This window comes from Aythya marila (assembly GCF_965140915.1).
Source record: "Aythya marila genome assembly, chromosome: 26".
Lineage (NCBI taxonomy): Eukaryota > Metazoa > Chordata > Aves > Anseriformes > Anatidae > Aythya > Aythya marila.
This window is the reverse complement of record NC_139067.1, coordinates 2227830-2245600: the sequence shown is the minus strand read 5'-3', so window position 1 is coordinate 2245600 and position 17771 is coordinate 2227830. Positions and strand designations below refer to the sequence as shown.

The window sequence follows — 17771 nt, the reverse complement described above, 5'->3', positions numbered from 1 at the left end:
AGCAGCTATCCGCGTGCTCCCACGCGTGCAATGCCGGGGACGCCGTTGGTGCCCGCCTGCCCAGCGCGGCGCGGTCATTAACCCCGTAATTGCAATTAGCGAGCGGCTCCCCGCTGGGTCCTAGCGCCCGCCCGCGCTCCCGCCACCGCCGAGGCCACGCCCCCATAACCGAGGACACGCCCCCAAGCAACTAGACCACACCCCCGGCGTTGAGACCACGCCCCCACCGCCGAGGCCACGCCCCCCTCCGCGGAACCCCTCGCTACATCCGCGCCCCCTCGCTACAGCCACGCCCATTCTATAAGCCACGCCCCTTTCCCTCAAGCCACGCCCCCATCAATCCCTCCCTCCCATCCTCACCTCCATCCCAGCGCCACGTCTGCGCGTGCTTGCGTCACGTCCGGCGGCGCCTCCCGGAAGTGGCGCTGGGGCCCGTTGCTAGGCGGCGAACGCGGAGGTGCGGGGATGGCGCCGGGCCTAGGCCCTGGGGGGGGGGGCAACGGCGGCCTCTGGGGGGGCTTCGGGTGGGGAACGGCGGCTGCTGAGCCCCGGGGGGAGGCCCCGGTATCTGGGGGTGCTGTTGGGGTCGAGTGGGGAGGGGGCGAGGCTGGGCCGGGGCTCCCCGGGAGGGGTTTGGGGGGGGTTGTGGGGCCGGGCCCAGGGGGTGGTTGTGTGCCCAGGGGGTGGTGGGCGAGGTGGTGTTGGAGGGTTTGTCCAGATTTAATGGTTTTAGGATTTGTAGCTGAGGGGTTGGGGGTGCTGAGCTCCTCTCGGCTGCCTGAGCTGAGCCTGAGGCGGCCCAGCTGCAGGTAGGGGTGGCTGGCACTAGCTGTGTCCAGACAGATGTTATCTGCAGGGATGGGCAGTGTCCATGTCCAGCTGCCCTCACGCAAGGATATCCCTAGGTTCAGGTGGAATTTATTGTGTTTGGGTTGGTGCCTCTCATCAGGGGGTATCATTGAGGAAAGTGCTTCCTGCTTCTTTACATCCTTCAGGGAGATATTTGTAGGGGAGAGTGAAAACAATCCCATTTTTTGGCCTTTCCTCGTATGAGAAGTGCTTCAGTGCCTTATTTATCTTTGTGGCCCTGTGCTGGACTTGCTGCAGTTCATCCAGATGTGTCTTGTCCTGAGGAGCTCAAAGCGGGGCTCAGCACTCCTGGTGTGGCCTCACGGAGGGATCTTCTCCCTCAACCTGCAGTGCTGTTTGTCACGATATCCAGACAATCACCTATCTCTTACTGTTCTTCACTTCAGGCCCAGAAGCGCAATGGCTTTGAGAGTGATTGTGCCATGTCAGTCGGAGGTGACTGGCTGATGCTGGAACGCCAGCTGCTTGCTGTCTGCTGGTCCTTCTCATAGCCCAAGATGGGGAGGTAAGGATCCTCAAGGAACTGTCCAAATCTGGTGTCATTTGAGCAAAGGACGGTGAACCTAATTGTGAATTCACGGCTAATGATTAATTCAGAGGTGGGAATGTGGAAATAGTCTAAACTGAAGTCAGAGCATGAGCAAAAATGAGCTAGAACATAGCAAAGGCAGAAGCTCTCTGATAAATGTTTGCACTTGGCTCATTTCAGAATGCTCTACACCTCTTTTTGGTAGCAAAGTCCATCTTTAAGGCAGATTATCCTCTCTGAATTTTAGGATCAACATCTCGTGTTTGCTTCCTGCCTCTTGGCACTTCAGTATCTCCCCCGTGGGGTGTCCCCGCGTGCTCAACACGACGTTGCGGCAGATCGTGGTGATCGGGATTCTGGCTGCCGCTGTCTCCTTGCTGTACTACTCGCTCATTGTCATCCGCAACAAGTACGGGCGGGCCTCCAGGGACAAAAGATTCCACAGGTGAGAGCTGAAAAGACTCTGGGAGAGAGGAAGAAAATGTAGTTTGGGCATGAAAAACAAGGCACTGGCAGAAAGTGTTAGTAAAATAAACAAATTGGGAAAAATGAGTAAAAATTTGTTTTGTTAATGGTATTTTCCTTCTACATTTCTTTCAATTTATCAGCAATTCAGCTTTCTAATAACTTCTTTAAAGTTTTTGTAGCAGGGTAGGAGAACTACAGGTGCAAGAATGTTAAGTGGTATTTTTTTTCTGGAAGTCGCTTTTGGTATTTATTCTGGGAGTTTGATTATTATGGGTAGCACGTCACTTTCCTTCAGCATGCTACTGAAAGCTGTGATTCCTGTGATGGAAACTGTTGTCCTGTTTGGAGTCTGATGCTGGGAGAAGCTTCCATATGGAACTCGGTTGCCAGGTGGTAACGCCAAGTTTTCTTCTAGATATCTTGCCCGGGTAACCGACACCGAAGCTACAGACACAAACAACCCCAACCTGAATTATGGAATCGTTGTGGACTGTGGCAGCAGCGGCTCTAGGATTTTTGTGTACTGCTGGCCGAGACACAACGGTAACCCCCATGACCTGCTGGACATAAAACAGATGAGGGACAAGAACAGAAAACCGGTGGTTATGAAAATTAAACCAGGTACTGGAAAGAAATTATTTTGCAGTGATTTTTCTAGCTAGCTGTCTGTCCAACCTTTTGTTTTTTCAATCTCTATATTTAAAATGTCTGGGTAAAGGATACTTGCAAGTTGTCAGCATGGCACTCCTTCAGATTTCTTCAAGTTTGCTATGCAGACAGCTTTGTTCATCTTTAGAGCTTGAAACGTGACATGGACAGGCATGAGGGAGAGGTTTGTCTGCTTACTGAGACAGTTGTCAGTTAACTCGGGCCTGTTTATTTAGTGAATAAGTAATCTGCTTTCTCTAAAGCAATCTGAACCAATTATTTGAATAGGTAATGTAGCCAGCACAACCTTTTGTTTAATGTTTAGAGGATGATTAAGTGTTAGCTTAATTATTCATTTCTTATTTCTGCAGTTGATTTCCTGGGTTTGGTTTTGGTTTGTTTGTTTCTGCTCTGTGTGTTGGTTAGCAAGATTTCCCAGGCAGGAAATACCCAAAGCTTGAGTTGCTTCACTTTCGAATTTATCTGTTTCGCTAGGTATTTCAGAGTTTGCCAACTCTCCTGAGAAGGTCAGTGATTACATTTCTCCACTTCTGAGCTTCGCTGCTGAACACGTGCCCCGTGCAAAACACAAAGAGACTCCTCTTTATATTCTGTGCACTGCAGGAATGAGGATTCTGCCAGAAAGGTTATTGGCTGTCTTATTTTTAGTGTTTAGAATAGCGAGCTTGGTGTCTTTGGCTATTTTTAACTGCTCAAAATGTAATTTTGCAGCCAGCAGAAGGCAATACTTGAAGATCTGCTCACTGATATTCCTGTGCATTTTGATTTTCTGTTTTCGGACTCGCACGCAGAGGTTATTTCAGGGAAGCAGGAAGGTAGGTTAATGTTGGAAAAATAATTATAATCTTTGAAACATTTATTACTTTCCGGGTGCAACTTGGATAATTTTTTATTTATTTATGGCTTTTTAAAATTCTGGTTCAGTTGTGAGACCTTATTCCTCAGTGGCAACAGATGGAGTGTGGAGATAATCATCTGCTGTGATCTAGCTTGTCTAAATGTTTTCTAATTAGCAGTGAAAATAACTCATCTACACTTAGCAAGGATTTTAGTCCATTTTCTCACCCTTTGGGGGGGAGTATCAGAATAAGGCACAACATTCTTGATGAGGAGTGGGAAAAATGGTTTCTAAAGGAGCAGTGTTTGATTGTGCTTGACTTGCTAGAGGCTTAAAATCATTTTAAAAGCTAACGTGCTTTTCATGAAATTTTGACATCAAACTGTAATATATTGAATCGGGATTTTTGTCCAAATCTTAACGCAGAAAAGAAGCAGAATAATGTGTCAGGAATGTTTAACGTTTAAATAAATTTATTATAGAAAATAATGAGCAGTGATATAATAACTCATATGCAAAAAAAAAAAAAAAAAATCCTGTTTAAGATATTCCTGAAATGTTCAAATATGTTTTCCTATGCGTGTAGGAGTGTATGCGTGGATTGGCATCAACTTTGTTCTTGGAAGATTTGAACATACAGATGATGGTAAGTATCTTAACTGTGAATTGGGTCTTCTGAAGGATTTAAGTGCATTGCTGTGCTTTCACTGTTGATGGTGTGTTTTTAAATTTAAAGATCTTAGTAAACTGGACGTGTGCAGATGCTGATGTTTGTTTAACTTGTACATTAAAGTTAATGATCTGCATTGCTCCAAAATAAAAATCACTACAAGTAGTGCAGTGCTACTTCAGGCCTATCCTAGCAATATTTTTTCAATGTTTTTTTCGTTGTTTTATCCAGAGGATGAAGCCATAGTGGAGGTGCATGTCCCAGGCAGCGAAAACAAAGAGGCTATCTTCCGTAAGAGGACAGTGGGTATTCTTGACATGGGCGGAGTGTCGACTCAGATAGCATACGAAGTCCCTAAAACTGTAAGCTTTGCCTCTTCACAGCAGGTTATTATCTGTGCAACTTTCTTCTTTTCATTTTGGTTTATTTTAATGCATTTTTGTTCTTTTGTTTTCTTTGGTTTGAGTCCTCTCCTTCATTACATCACATCCAAAACAAAGGCAAGAGAAGATGGCAAATATGAGCCCTTCATCAGCTAAGCAACTCATTTGTGTTTTTGTCACTTACTTCTAAGTTTAATTGCATTCTTTGTGTGTGTGTGTGCATGTGTGTTTATACAACTTGAAATCTGTGTTACGCTTAGGAGACTGTTTTAGAGACCAAAAGTTTTTTTTATAAGAACTTGTGTAAGATATGTCTTTTTTCCTTTATAAGTTGGGTTGGTAAAAACCGAAGAAGCAGGGCGTGAGGATAACAGTGCAGTTTAAAATACTACTTACATCCTCAGCACAAGTTATCTGTTCAAGGAAGCAAATTTCTTTGCTGAAAGCCCTAAAGGGGAGGTAATTTGCTCTAATTGCAGTATACTGAGTTCTAAGGTAGCTTCTGAATTTTTGAAGTCAGATAACCACCCATTGACATCACTGAGAAATTGTCTAAAGTCAGAAGAGCATAAGAGCCCCATGGTTTGACTCTCAGTGCACTGTTGTAATGAGATGCGTATTTTATATTTTATATATATGTATATTTTAAACCAAATTATGGTTTTTCATTATTACAGGTTTTAGTAACTACCCTGCCTTTCAGACAGGTGGTGTAACAAATAGCTTGGACTATTAAAAGTGTGGGCATTCAGATTCAGAGTGGATTGCCCTGGTCAAGTATTAATTGGAAAAAAGAGTTGCAACTAATTGATGACTTTTGTATGGCTTTATCTGAGCATAAGCTGATACAAAGTAGGTATTCTGGCTGGGGAACCTGTTAGGGTTCCTAAACAAAAAAGAATAACTGACTGTGGTGCTTACAGTCTCGCTGCTGTTTCTCATTTATAACATCTGTGGGAAACCCTGCAATGTTGTTCTACTTATCTAAGCGTGTTCTACATGAAGTGCTTCTGGTACACATCCCCTAAATATTTGGGAAGTTACTGCAAGCGACTGATGTATGGTATGTGGAAAGAGCTGAGTGACTGACAGAGATTTCCTGGAAACCTTGAAAACTTCCACATTGAAAAATGAAGAACAGCGCTGCTGGGTAGACCGTAAATCAGTAGTGTGGGAACTTGGTCAGAAGTAGTATCTTTGAGCTTCCTAGCTGTAGCACATCCTTTTCCATGGGAAAAGGTACTTCAGTATCCGTAGTAGCAGTTCTTTAAGTATCAATAACATCCAGTGCAATTGTCTAAGTAATATGCTTTGCTCTCCCTATCAAATCGAAGGTAACGTGGACCTATAAAAAGCAAAATAGATGTGTAAGGACTGATGTTTAAAGATATCAAGGGCATCTTGTTTTTCTAAGAGCTCGTATCAGGTTCTGGTTCATGTTGTTTATACCTAATCTTAGTGATTCTGCTCCTACAGGAGGAAGTTGCCAAAAACTTGCTTGCAGAATTCAACCTGGGATGTGATGCTCATCAAACGGAGCACGTGTATCGAGTCTATGTCGCAACATTCCTTGGCTTTGGAGGGAATGCAGCACGCCAGAGATACGAAGACAGCCTATTTACCAGCACAGTACTTAAGAACAGGTAACTAGCTTCAATTCCTTGGAGATACAGCTTCTGTAACTCCAAATTTAAATATATTTAGTAAAGTATCCCGATATAAAACGTAATTTCTGATGTGCTATGTGCAACGCTGGAGTTTCTTTAAATGAGGATGCTGTTTTGTTTTGATGCTGGTGTAATTTGGAGTTTGGTGTTTCTAAGCTGCAGTTGTTACTGTGTTTGTGTTGTTTTTTTTTTTTTTTTTTTTTTTTACCAGACTGCTGGGCAAAGAGACTGGCATGACTTCTGATGCACCGTACTTAGATCCCTGCCTGCCCCTGGATGCTCAGGATGAGATCCATCAAAACGGACAGACAATGTATTTGCGGGGAACAGGAGACTTCAATCTGTGTCGTGAAATTATTCAGCCATTCATGAACAAGACTAACGAAACCCAGACATCTCTAAATGGTGTCTATCAGCCTGCCGTGCACTTTCAGAACAGTGAATTCTACGGCTTCTCAGAGTTCTATTACTGCACTGAGGACGTGTTGCGCATGGGAGGAGATTACAATGCTGCTAAATTTACTAAAGCTGCAAAGGTAAAGTATTCTTCGGAGAAACTCTAGTTTGAAGCAGCTATTCTGTAAAAGCACTAGGAGGCAGGGTGGTCCAGTTCCAGAAGAACTGTTGATACTGGAGGAGTCCATGCTGTTTCCACCTCTTGCTTCTATTTAGGAATGTCTTAAAATTCCCTTCTCTTTTGTTTTATGTATTATATACCAGTTTTCCAGATGTTAATCCTAACAGGGATCAGTCAGCTGGGGACGGTAATACCACAGTGTAAACTAGAGGAACATAACCTGCTTTGTCAGAGCCCTAAGAACAGGCTTCGTCTCCAAGTGGATGACTAAACAATTTAAGTCCTACTGAATATTAATTTTACCACAAATGCAGAGTATGGGTCAAAATGGTTTTGCACAAAACACCGTGAAATTTGTGGTCAGACTTAATAGCAATGCAAAGGAAACTGTTATTTTTGAGTTTTCTAGCCTTTGGTATTTACAGAGCATCTTATCTAGTGGCATTTTGCTCTTTTCAAGGCAGAAGTAATGTTTATATCTCTTTTTTTCCATTCTTTAAGGATTATTGTGCCACTAAGTGGTCTGTCCTGCGGGAACGTTTTGACCGTGGTCTTTATGCATCACATGCTGATCTCCACAGATTGAAGTAAGTATTTGTGTTTGTACAGCAAATTCGTTCAGGCAGAGTTGCCAGGGAGCGGTCATGTCCAAATGGTCCATTTAATGAAATCACTCTAAGTGTGAATATAACCTTAAATATTGCATCAGCCACAAAAGTTACTGATAGTCCCATGTCTAAGTGTGCTCCCTAGTCCTTTGGGACTCTGTAACTGCCAGAAAATTAAATGCCTGACTAGATGACCCTCTTTTTTTGTAGGTACCAGTGTTTTAAGTCTGCCTGGATGTATGAAGTATTTCACAGTGGCTTCTCTTTTCCTGTGAGCTACAACAGTTTGAAAACAGCCCTGCAGGTGTACGATAAGGAGGTGCAGTGGACGTTGGGAGCCATTCTTTACCGAACACGGTTTTTACCTCTAAGGTACCCCTTGTTTTCTCAGATGTCTGGAAATGGTTTTTGGATGGAAGGGAAGAGTTTTTGTGAGGAAAGGTACAGTGATAGCAAAGCAGCTGACAGATAGGGGGAGACAAGAGGCTGTTTCTAGTGCATTATACAGAACCTGAGTATGTATTTCAGGTAGCTCAAGTAATGCTTGATAAAGTGTATTTTACTAAAAGGGGTTCTGTTTTCTTTAGTAAGATACTTTGGAGGCAAGGCTTGATCTGCAATTTATGTCTCTTCTCTCTTCGATTCTTTTCAGAGACATCCAGCAAGAAAACTTCCGTGGAAGTCACTCCCACTGGAGGAGCTTCTCTTTTGTTTACAATCACTATTTGTTTTTTGTCTGTTTTCTGATCGTGCTGCTCTCCATCCTGCTTTATCTGCTAAGGCTCAGACGGATCCACAGGCGAATGCTGCGTAATAGCTCGTCCACTTCCCTATGGATCGAGGAAGGCCTCCCACCACAGAAGATCTCAGGAGCCTTATGAGATGCTGTGATGGAGAGCTTTTATTGGACTTCCTACACAAAAAGCCATTTTTGCCTCAGGGTTTCTCCTTTTTGTCCCTTTAAATCATTGAAGAAGAAGATTGGCCGGAGCGTGGAATTCAGCTAGACTTTGGAAATACGAGAAAATGGGGTTCAATTTGGCTTAGTCTCATTAGACAGTATCTGCCAAAAATTACTTATTTTTTTTAATATTGCACTTTTGTGTGTAATGGGGCGAGTAAAAACTCGATGCCAGTGAGAGGAAGCAACTTAAGCTATGTGTGGTAAGAGTGAGTGTGAGTTCTCATCCTGTGGGTGAGACTGTGAAATGCTGTTAGCTAGGATGAATGAGCTGTATTTTTATTTTCTTTTCCAGATTCCAAGATTGATATTGCTAGAATTCTCAGTTCTGGATCTCCTCAGTCAAAGAAAAGGAAGTGCAGAGTTCTCGAAAGCAGTTAGAAAACTTCTTAGATCAGCTTTTCTCATTTTATATTGTGGAATAAGTACGGTGATGGAGAAGAAAAATCTATTGCATCCAATGCTGTACTTCCACAGAACTACTTAAATCAGTTTTATTTGTGACAGTTACCTGGTACCACAAATATCTGTCCCTTTTATCTAGGAAGCTATATCTCCGTAGTTGCAAACCTCACTCCTTTTTAATCTTTTATTTCTGTTTCATTCAGAGATTGCCCTGAAACTCCAGTAAGGTGAAGAGAACTGGAATATGCCTAGGCTTGTTTCTGCTAGAGTAGACATGCACAGTGTCTTTTTTGGTTTTGAGTACTCTGAACTGTTAATTTATATTTTATTTAAAGCTGTTAATTTTACTTGAAAAGTAAATTTGTCCATGATTAAAAGTGGGATTTATATGAACTTCTGGTGTATGGGTATTTTATTGCACAGTATAAATCACTTCTGTTCTCATGAACAGACAAACCTGAGGGTCTGTTTTATATTCTGCTGGGGTTTTTTGAGCTATTTTTTTCTGAGTGAATGCACAGGCTGCACACCTCTCACTTCTGGTGTCTGAAACTGCAGCACAAACCTCTTGCACTCATAGGCTGATAATTGTTATCAGACAACTGACAGCGTTGATTGCTACAGAGCTGGTACTTCCTCTTTCTGAGATGCTTAAAACTGAGTACAGAGCCTCTAATTGTGTGCTTAGATAAAGCAGTTCCCCTTCGGACAAGGATTGACGTTACTGGTAAAGTGGAGAGGAAGTGTCCGGGTGTGACTTGGCACTATCCAGGCAGATGCCAAGCATCTTTTAGCAGGAGAGATGGCGTGTCTCAAATACAAAATACTTCTGAAAGATCATAAAACACTCGAGAAAAACATTTTGGGTCCAAACAAGACTTCCTCTTAAATAGAATGATATCCATGCCTGAGAAGGGTCAATTTGTAATGCTAATGCCAGTCATTGACCCTCACTTTCACAGCTTGTTTTTTTTTTTCCTCCCAATAAACTTCGTCTCTCCTTGCTTTTTGGATTTGTATTTTTGTGTGTGCGTGCAGGTTTTCTGCTGCATTACATCTCTATGGCTATAATGTTAACTAAAAGATTGCTGGGGAATTGGCTGAGTTTCTTTAAACCCTGAATCCCAGCAGTTACAACAGTGACTGTCCCCAGTTTCATGGACTGACAGGAGTCCAGAGAGCATCAGGTGTAGCATGGGGGCTCTATTTACTCCCAGAAAGCCTGCAGTTAATCCATTGATCTCCCACAGGTGCAGGGGGCATAGTGAGAGGCAGCTGAGTTAATGAGTTAATCAATTTTCCAAAGGGCACCCAGGGGAAAGCCGTTTCACTCATCAGAAGCAAGAGCATATAAGGACTGGGAGAAGATAGGGCTAAAGGAAAACAGACTTTGCTGTGCTTTGGTGCTTTTCAGCAGTGCTACTGCTTATTTGAGGTATTCTAGCCTCAAAATGAAAGGTTTTAGCACTGCTGGAGAAGGAAATGTGCTATATACAGAGAAGATGCAGTAGGTACGTGGTAGGATGCTGGGGAGGGGAGTGAAGTGGGAAGAATGGTTTGCAGAGAAACTGCCTGGTCCCTTCAGATTGATTTAGCAGCAGTCTTCTGGTAGATGGCTGTTGCTGGGAGAGGGGTGGGTGCGTTGAGAGGATTTTCAGCATTCTTGGGATGCAGAGCTGTAAACATATTGATTGTCCTTGGCCTGTACCTCCAGGAGTAGAGCACCAATGACTTCGAACTTCTAGCATTTGCTTCTTGCAGGAGCTGTTTTTAATGCTGAAACTGGGATATGCTTGGATTTGGGGGATGGAAATAAGAAGGGTTTGTCCTGGGGATGTGTATTTTAGAAGAGAGACTATTAAATAGTGCTTTGAGTACCAGCCTGGCCATCAGGGCGTGCGTAGGGGAACAAAATGGTGCCAAGTGCTGGGCAGATTCTACACGCACAAGCTTCTGGTGTGGTCAGGGAGCTGTGTCAGTGCAGGAGGTGATGAGAGCACCCTGCAGGTCACCCTGCTCCCGTAGCCTCGCTACTGCTGTGTCTCCGAGGCGATGGGACGGGCTGCGGGGTAGGACTGGCGAGCGGTCTGCTCCTCAGGGGCATTGCCTCGGAGGTGCTCCTTGCTGATTAACGGCTAACGAGGATTTGGCAGCCCAGTATATGACATAAAGGGACGGGACACCTAGATCTGCTGTCTGTGCATCATCCTCCTGCAGAAAACAGCAAGATCTCAGCACGCGGGCAGCGTGAGGCCCTTCCCACCAGCACTCTCTGTGAGTTTGCTGCATCTTAGCTATATCGAGGCTGACAGATATGCGGGTGCCTTTAATTGCTTTAAGAGCTTAAAGCCCAACAGGCACGGGGAGGAGGCGCAGATTTTCAAAAGCAATCAGTGAAGTGCCAAGCCTAAATGCCTGGATCTACCGGGCTGCTGTGCTTTTTGGCACTTGGATTATCCTGGGACAAGGGGCTGCAGATTCAGCTCTTACCTTCTTTGGAAATCTGGCCGTCTTGTCCCAATGCTTCAAATTAATGTGTGTCATGGGGGATTTATATTTGGTTTGTTGTTGTGTTTTTTCTCTTTTCCTGTTCATCTGTAGGGATTTGATGGGGCAGGGGCTCTGGAAGAGGATGAAGTTTGCCGTGTATCTGGGGCATTTCCTGAGATGGAGACTAACACCACCTTATTCTTGGATCTCTTTTTGCAGCTTCAGATTATTTAGGAGAAAAAAAAAGTTTTTCCATCCCACCCCACCCCCTGGACAAGCCTTCTCCCAAGGGACTACACTAAACAACAACAAGAGGGGAAACAAGATTCCTTTGAGAGACTTAGATACTGAGTGAAAACAGGTATTGCTGTTCCTGGGCTCGGATTTCTGAGTCCCAATGGCAATGTTTATCTGTTTGTGTCCATTTCTGCATTAACATGCTTTGTTTTCTTTCTTCTGCTTCTTCTCTTCACCTTGTCCTTTCTCCAGGTCCATTAAGGACAGGTAAGGCATGCAGAAAAGCACAAAGGAGAGGCAAGGGCGCTGCTCTCTGACCTTCCCCGGTGACCTGGAACGGACAGGAGAGCAATATTGAAGCTTTTGGCTTCACGGCCTCTTAAACGTATCACTCATCTTCTTGTTGCTTTGTTTGTGTGTATGGGAAACGTCCAAACACAGGGCCGAGCGTGGCCCCTAATGGAAGAAATGCTTGGGAGACGTCGGTACTGGTGGAGATGGAGAGCCTGGGGAAGGGGAGAGGCACACAGCTCCTCCGGGAACACCAGCCCTACCAAGGTAACCCTACAACACGTGGAAACAAAAGGGTTTTCTGCCTCTCCGCAGCACCCTGCGAAGGGGACAGTCAACAGCAGTGACTGGATGGCGTGCCTGATCGGGGGCACCTTGTTCTTTCTTGTCCCATTGTTTCTGCCATTGTTGCTACTAAATAACGCATGAAGCTCTTTGTAAGCTGAAACGAGCCTCGTGAGGGCTTGCTGTGTCCCTCTCCCTGGGTGCTACCTCCTGTGGGCGTAGTTTTAGGGGACCTGGTCCTGGTGGTTGTTTTTCAGGTCACCCTCCCTCTCGTTAAAGACTGGGAGGATGACAATGACTTTCTCACCTGCTCGTTTTTGGAGATCTTTGGATGGGTGGGAAGTGCTAGGAGATTGCTAACCCACTCCCAAGTAATGTTTTCATAGGTGATGAGCGATTTGTGGTGCTAGAGATGCTTTTTAGGGCACTGACCTTCGAAAGGGAGCACTCAGCACACTTGTACCAGGCAATTTACAAATGCACGAAGTCACAAATGTGATGCCCTGGTTTTCCTAAAATCTAAATGCTTTCCAGGGTCCTGTAAGTTACCAGCTCTGTTCTCTGCTACAATTAATGTGTAGAGCAGGATTTGAACCTCCAGATCAAAGATGTTCTCTAATCCTACGTCTCATGTATGGCATTTTACCAGCATTTCTCTTTGCTGATAATCCCAGTGGTGTCTTGCAAACGGGATTACAACAATACCATTATTTTTTTTCTCATTAAGTGGGCTCTTTTAGGTTGTCAAGGCCAAAACGGGCAGGCAGCAATACACAGAGGTAACTCCTAGTGCATCACCTGCTGTGAAAGCTGGCAGTGCTCAGCTCCTTGCTGATCCACACAGAGGTGAAGGACGTTAAGGAAACGGTGAGATCAGACTCAGGGGTGTGTAATGCATCTCCTGCCTAGATGTTCCCATCTGCAGCCCCTGCCCTGCCCCTGCAGTGAGCCCTCTTGCAAATTCAGCAGCTGGAGTCTCTTAACTAATTGTTCAGGTTTTCTGCATGAGAGCAGAACTGCTGGTGGAGGCTGACCTTGTTAAGACACGCTCTTTGGCTCATCAGAGTGAATCAGCACAAAAGACATTAAAACAGATGTTTCCATAATGTCTTTTAAGGATGTGGAGGGATTTGCTGCGGTTGCCCGGGTGTAATGGAGAGCAGTACATTGTGTTCTTGGTTATCCTCCCCCTCTGACACTCAGAGGGCCTTATTCTGCTCACTTCAGTTCCTCTCCTCTTCTCCTTTTCTCCTGGACACAGCTTTCTCAATCACAACGAAATAAATCTTGCGACAGGCTGCGCTGGAGGCTGGCTCTGGCTGCTCGGGGATCTTCAGGGCCAGAAGTCACTTCTCCGCCTCTTGACCTCTGGACACACATGACTGTGCTTGCAGATGCTCTGCTGTTTGAGGGGGACTCTTGCCATCTAGTGGGAGGGGATGGTAAGCCTCTAGCACCTCTGCCATCCCCCAGGGTAGGGTGACAAAATGCAGTCATCCTTCCTGGGCTTTTACTGTGCAAGTTGTTTCACTGCACGCATGGGATTAGCTCACATCACTTTCCCATGGTGTTTTTGGTGAAGCTGGATTTCTCATAAACTGCTTTTCATTCTAGAAATCACTCTATTTTTTATTTTTATTTTTTTATCACTTACATTTTTGGGGGGCAACACTCTGCTTATACTCTCCTATGCTCATCTCCGCCTCTATGGCCAAGTTGCACAGACAGAATCTAACAAGAACCTGTATCAAGGGGAAGGATGTTGGTGTGTGCTGGTCAGATTCTGCATGCCACCTGTGTTTTTCTGGGGATTGCTTGTGGGAAGCTGGCTTTCAGCAGCTGACTCCTTAAATCATTGTTAAAAGACAGCCAGGATCTCCAAGTTTTAGCTTGTACGGATAGAGTGCTTGCAAAGTGCCTTGTGCTTGAGTCTTCCTTGGCCTAGGAAGACCAGAAACTCATGTTCAGGTTGAGAAATTTCAGTACTAATTGGCCTCCCTCCCACACCTTTCTTGACAGGGTTAAGGTTAGAAATGCAAGAAAGATGTACGTGCTTTCTCCATGATGTGCTGCTCTTGTTCAAGCTGCCTGGGACCGAAAAGGAACAGCTGCTGCCTTGTAAGCATCATAATACAGGAACAGACTTCATCTCACAGGCACAGCTCTTCTGAGTATTTCACGGGGCTTCAGGTTTTCACCCTCTTTAGGGTCTAGGAGCCTTTCCTTTGCATGGAAATGGGGGTAGTAAGTGGATGTAGAAGGTGTGTTAACCTCTGGATTGTGCATCGTAGAGGTGAAAGATGTGGCTATAAGAGATCTTACATGAGGCTGACCCGTGCTTCTGCTCTGATGTGCTATTTGTTACAAGGCTGGACTTCAGCAGAGCTCTCATTTTGGAGTTTTTGTAGAGCACTGAAGTCAGCAGTGTCTTCAGTGAGCTAATCTGAATAGCAGCACTGAGGAGTTGTGAGGGGTGACTCTGCAAAGCATGGAGAATCACGTGGAGGAGGGACAGTAAGTGCAATGTGCTCGTTGTCGGCCTTGCACTGACATGTGAACTAGAACACATGCAGAGCAGAAAAAAGAGAGATCTCAAAGGATTAAAGCTGCTTCTTACCAAAAATGAATTTCATTTTTTCCAGCTTTGGTGGCTGCAAAAGAGCTCTGTCATGCAAGGGCCCCTCCCAGAATGGAAGCAGCTCTGGCTTACGGTGCTTTGGGTTCCAGTTGCCACATGGCCGTGGGACTGTGCAAACTTTGCCATGGTTCGGGTGGAGCAGCAACCAAATAAAAAGGGTGAGAGGATGAGGTCTGGGAAATCAGTTCAGCCACCACCAAGCTCCTAATGTGCAAGTCATAGAAATTCCGGTAGGAATTAAGCAATTTACATGAATTACATGAATTTACCCCTCTGTTGAGGGATGCATTAACCTACTTCTCTAGAACCATTGGTGTTTTCTGGCCATCCTGTGAGCCCAAAAGCAGGAATCTAACCCCAATTGCACGTTGCAGGGATATTCCACTGGGGCCAATTGGTGTGAAAATTGCCACGTGTCGCTAACACCTTGCCGAACAGCCAGGTCCTTCAGTTCTTCAGATATCGCCTGGACCATCTCTGAGCAGAGCAACCTTTACGGAGCTCGGTGTATCCGCTGTGTGTATTCGAGAGGTCAAGTTGACCTGGGTGAGATTTGGACCTGCGGCTCCAGAGAGTCTACAGCGTGAAAGCATAAGGCTCAGCGAGGCAAATTAGCCTTCCCGTTTAAAAAGAACTGAAGATTAGAGGAGATTATAGAACCTAATAGCGCATGGCTAATTTTTGGGAGCACAGACCATGACTGTGGCTGCTTGGTCAAATCCAGTCTTGACTTGTCCATATGGCAAAGTGTGTGCTTCGGGCAGATACAGAAGGAAACACCTAGGGTGCTGGTGTGGGGCTCTTCAGAAGGGTGCTCGGGCACTGGAATGGGCTCCCCAGGGCAGTGGTCACAGCACTGAGCCTGATGGAGTTCAAGAGGTGTTTTCAGATGTATGGTTTGATTTTGGGGTGGTCTTGTGTGGAGGCGGACTTGATGATCCTTGTGGGCCCCTTCCAACTCAGGATATCCTAAGTGGTTTCCCTGGTCTCCTCTTTACGTGATCGAATGATGCAAACCCAGTCGAAGCAGCATTTTTTTTTCCTGTAGATGGTGTCATTTTGAGAGCCTTTTTCTTATTTATTTGTTAATTTATTTTGCTGGGTGCTTGTCTTTTAGTCCTGACCAGCTGCAATACGAAGGGGGCAGCAAATTGCCCTGAACCCAGCGTGTTACCCTGAAGAACTTTCCTGAATTCTCGCCGAATATTTCTCTTTATGCAACCAGCAAACCCTTCCATCAGCTGGAAGCCTGCATGGCATTTGCTGCTCGTATCCTTACCCGACCCAGGCACTCGGCAAACATTCCTCCAGCAGGCTGTCATGTTTCTCCGTGCCCCGATCAAGCAGACACTCACACATTCCTCTGGCCAAACTGCCTTCAGCTTCCTGCTGCTCTGAAATAGTTCCCTGCTCCGTGGAGCTTCTGCTCTGATTCGTTTTTTCCCCTGGTGTCCCCGAGGCTGAGCAAGGCGAATCCAGCCAGGCTGATGACCCACCAGGTGGTGCTCTGCTGGTAGCTGTGCTGCTCATCACAATTTGCAGCGTTTCAATAATTTTATGGGTGTTTGATGCAGGAGAATTAGGGCACTGTGTGTACTGCTGTTGACCACTGCTGCTGATTTCTTGGGAGAAAGAGCAAAGCTTTGTTTCAATGACTTTGTGGGCTCAAGCTCTGACGTCTTGCTATCTCCATGAATTGCACCAAGAAGCAATTCACTTATTTCTAATGTTTCTTTCCACCTTTAACACGATTGATGTTCGGGGATTGTCCTGTAGAAGGGTTTGCCAACCCATGGGAACGTGGTCATCATCTCCCTGCCAATATTTTTCCCTGGCAGAGTCTCCTCGGGGTGGGAACATCTCGTAAAACAGCAAGTAACGGCACCTTTCTCCTGCTGGGCTGAACTTTTGGTTCTGGGAAGTGATGGGAAACCTGGAAAAGGGGAGAAGTCTGGTGGGAGATGTGTTCTTGTGGTTCTGGAAATGTATCCAGAGGTATAGATAAAACACTTTAATTTTTCAAGATAATTTGGTAATTTTTACGCAAGCAGGCAGGACTGACATGGACAAGTGTGCTACAGCCTTGTGCTAGGGAAGGGTTTACTAGAAAGTCCTTTACAAATTCAACATTTCATCTATGAATATACTAAAGTAAATGGGGATATTCCTTCTAAAATCAGCCTTTTTTGAATACCTGCTCTTCTTTCTGTGCCTGTCAATTTTCTGCTAATGTGTTTGAAAATCCCATTAAACATAGATTTAAGTACCCATGGCCAAAGCTGGTGAGAAGATAAATTTCCATTCTTTGGGAAATGCTTACACTTCTGAATATGTTGCTGTCCAAAATTGGGTCAGAAGGCAAAATTTGAAGGTGTTCTCTGGAACAGAAATTTGAAAACTATTGTGTGTTTTTTGTTTGTTTGTTTTCACTGATAGAAAAAAATAGAATTAAACAGTTTTATCGTGACACATTGAACGCCTAAATGAAGAAAAAAGGTTTTAAAACCAAAACCCACTCCATCTGAAAAGATTGCAGAAGTTTACAGTCCTCAGAATAACATCTAATTTAGCTGCTTTTTCTTGATGGAAGAGTTCTTTCAACCATCTCCGTCCAGTGTTTCTGTTTCACTGCTAGCTGCTCGCATCACAGATGCTCTGAATTTTCTGGCCCAGCTGAGGTCAGGATTTTTTGGTTTGCTATTGTTTTAAGAATTGTTTTTAGCATCTAGTTAGTCCTCAGGACTGAGGACTACAGAGTAACTCTTGCTGCAGATCTGGATGGTTTTTAAGTCTGTGCAGCTTGAGCTGCTGTATTTAAGAGTTTTAATATTGAGCAGCTGGAAAATATCGAGTTGCTGGATGCAGAAGGGTTAAGGCTGGTGATACGCAAGTAGCTGTGGAGATGGCATGCTGTAAAGTCTGTGAAAGGGATCTAAGTTTGAAGATGCTGAGCTGTAAGACCACGCAGCCCTCTGTATGGGGAGAGTGCTTGGCACTGAGGCTCTGAACCAACTTGGGGTGCTTAAAAAGTGCTGTGATCAATCACTTAGTGTTATTTAACATTGATATCGATGTGATTCCAACTATTTGTTCCCTAGGAACTTCCTGAGAAAGCATTCACATTCCTAACCCACCTCCTTCCTCGCGATCCTGGCTAGGTTTTCCCCCCGTTTCTGTTCTGTTTG

General features: G+C 44.8%; 1 protein-coding gene across 1 annotated transcript; it reads left to right on the top strand.

Annotated features, from left to right (window-relative positions):
* Positions 1-1367: 1367 nt before the first annotated feature.
* Positions 1368-9038, top strand: ENTPD4 (ectonucleoside triphosphate diphosphohydrolase 4; the record flags this gene model as incomplete). Its single annotated transcript, XM_082779581.1, has 12 exons — positions 1368-1375; positions 1626-1844; positions 2283-2488; positions 3011-3161; positions 3248-3351; positions 3961-4020; positions 4276-4406; positions 5904-6070; positions 6306-6630; positions 7173-7258; positions 7490-7651; positions 7932-9038. The coding sequence occupies 12 exons, from the start codon at positions 1368-1370 to the stop codon at positions 8158-8160; spliced, it is 1848 nt and encodes a 615-aa protein (XP_082635707.1). The 3' UTR covers positions 8161-9038.
* Between the last annotated feature and the right edge of the window lie 8733 nt (positions 9039-17771).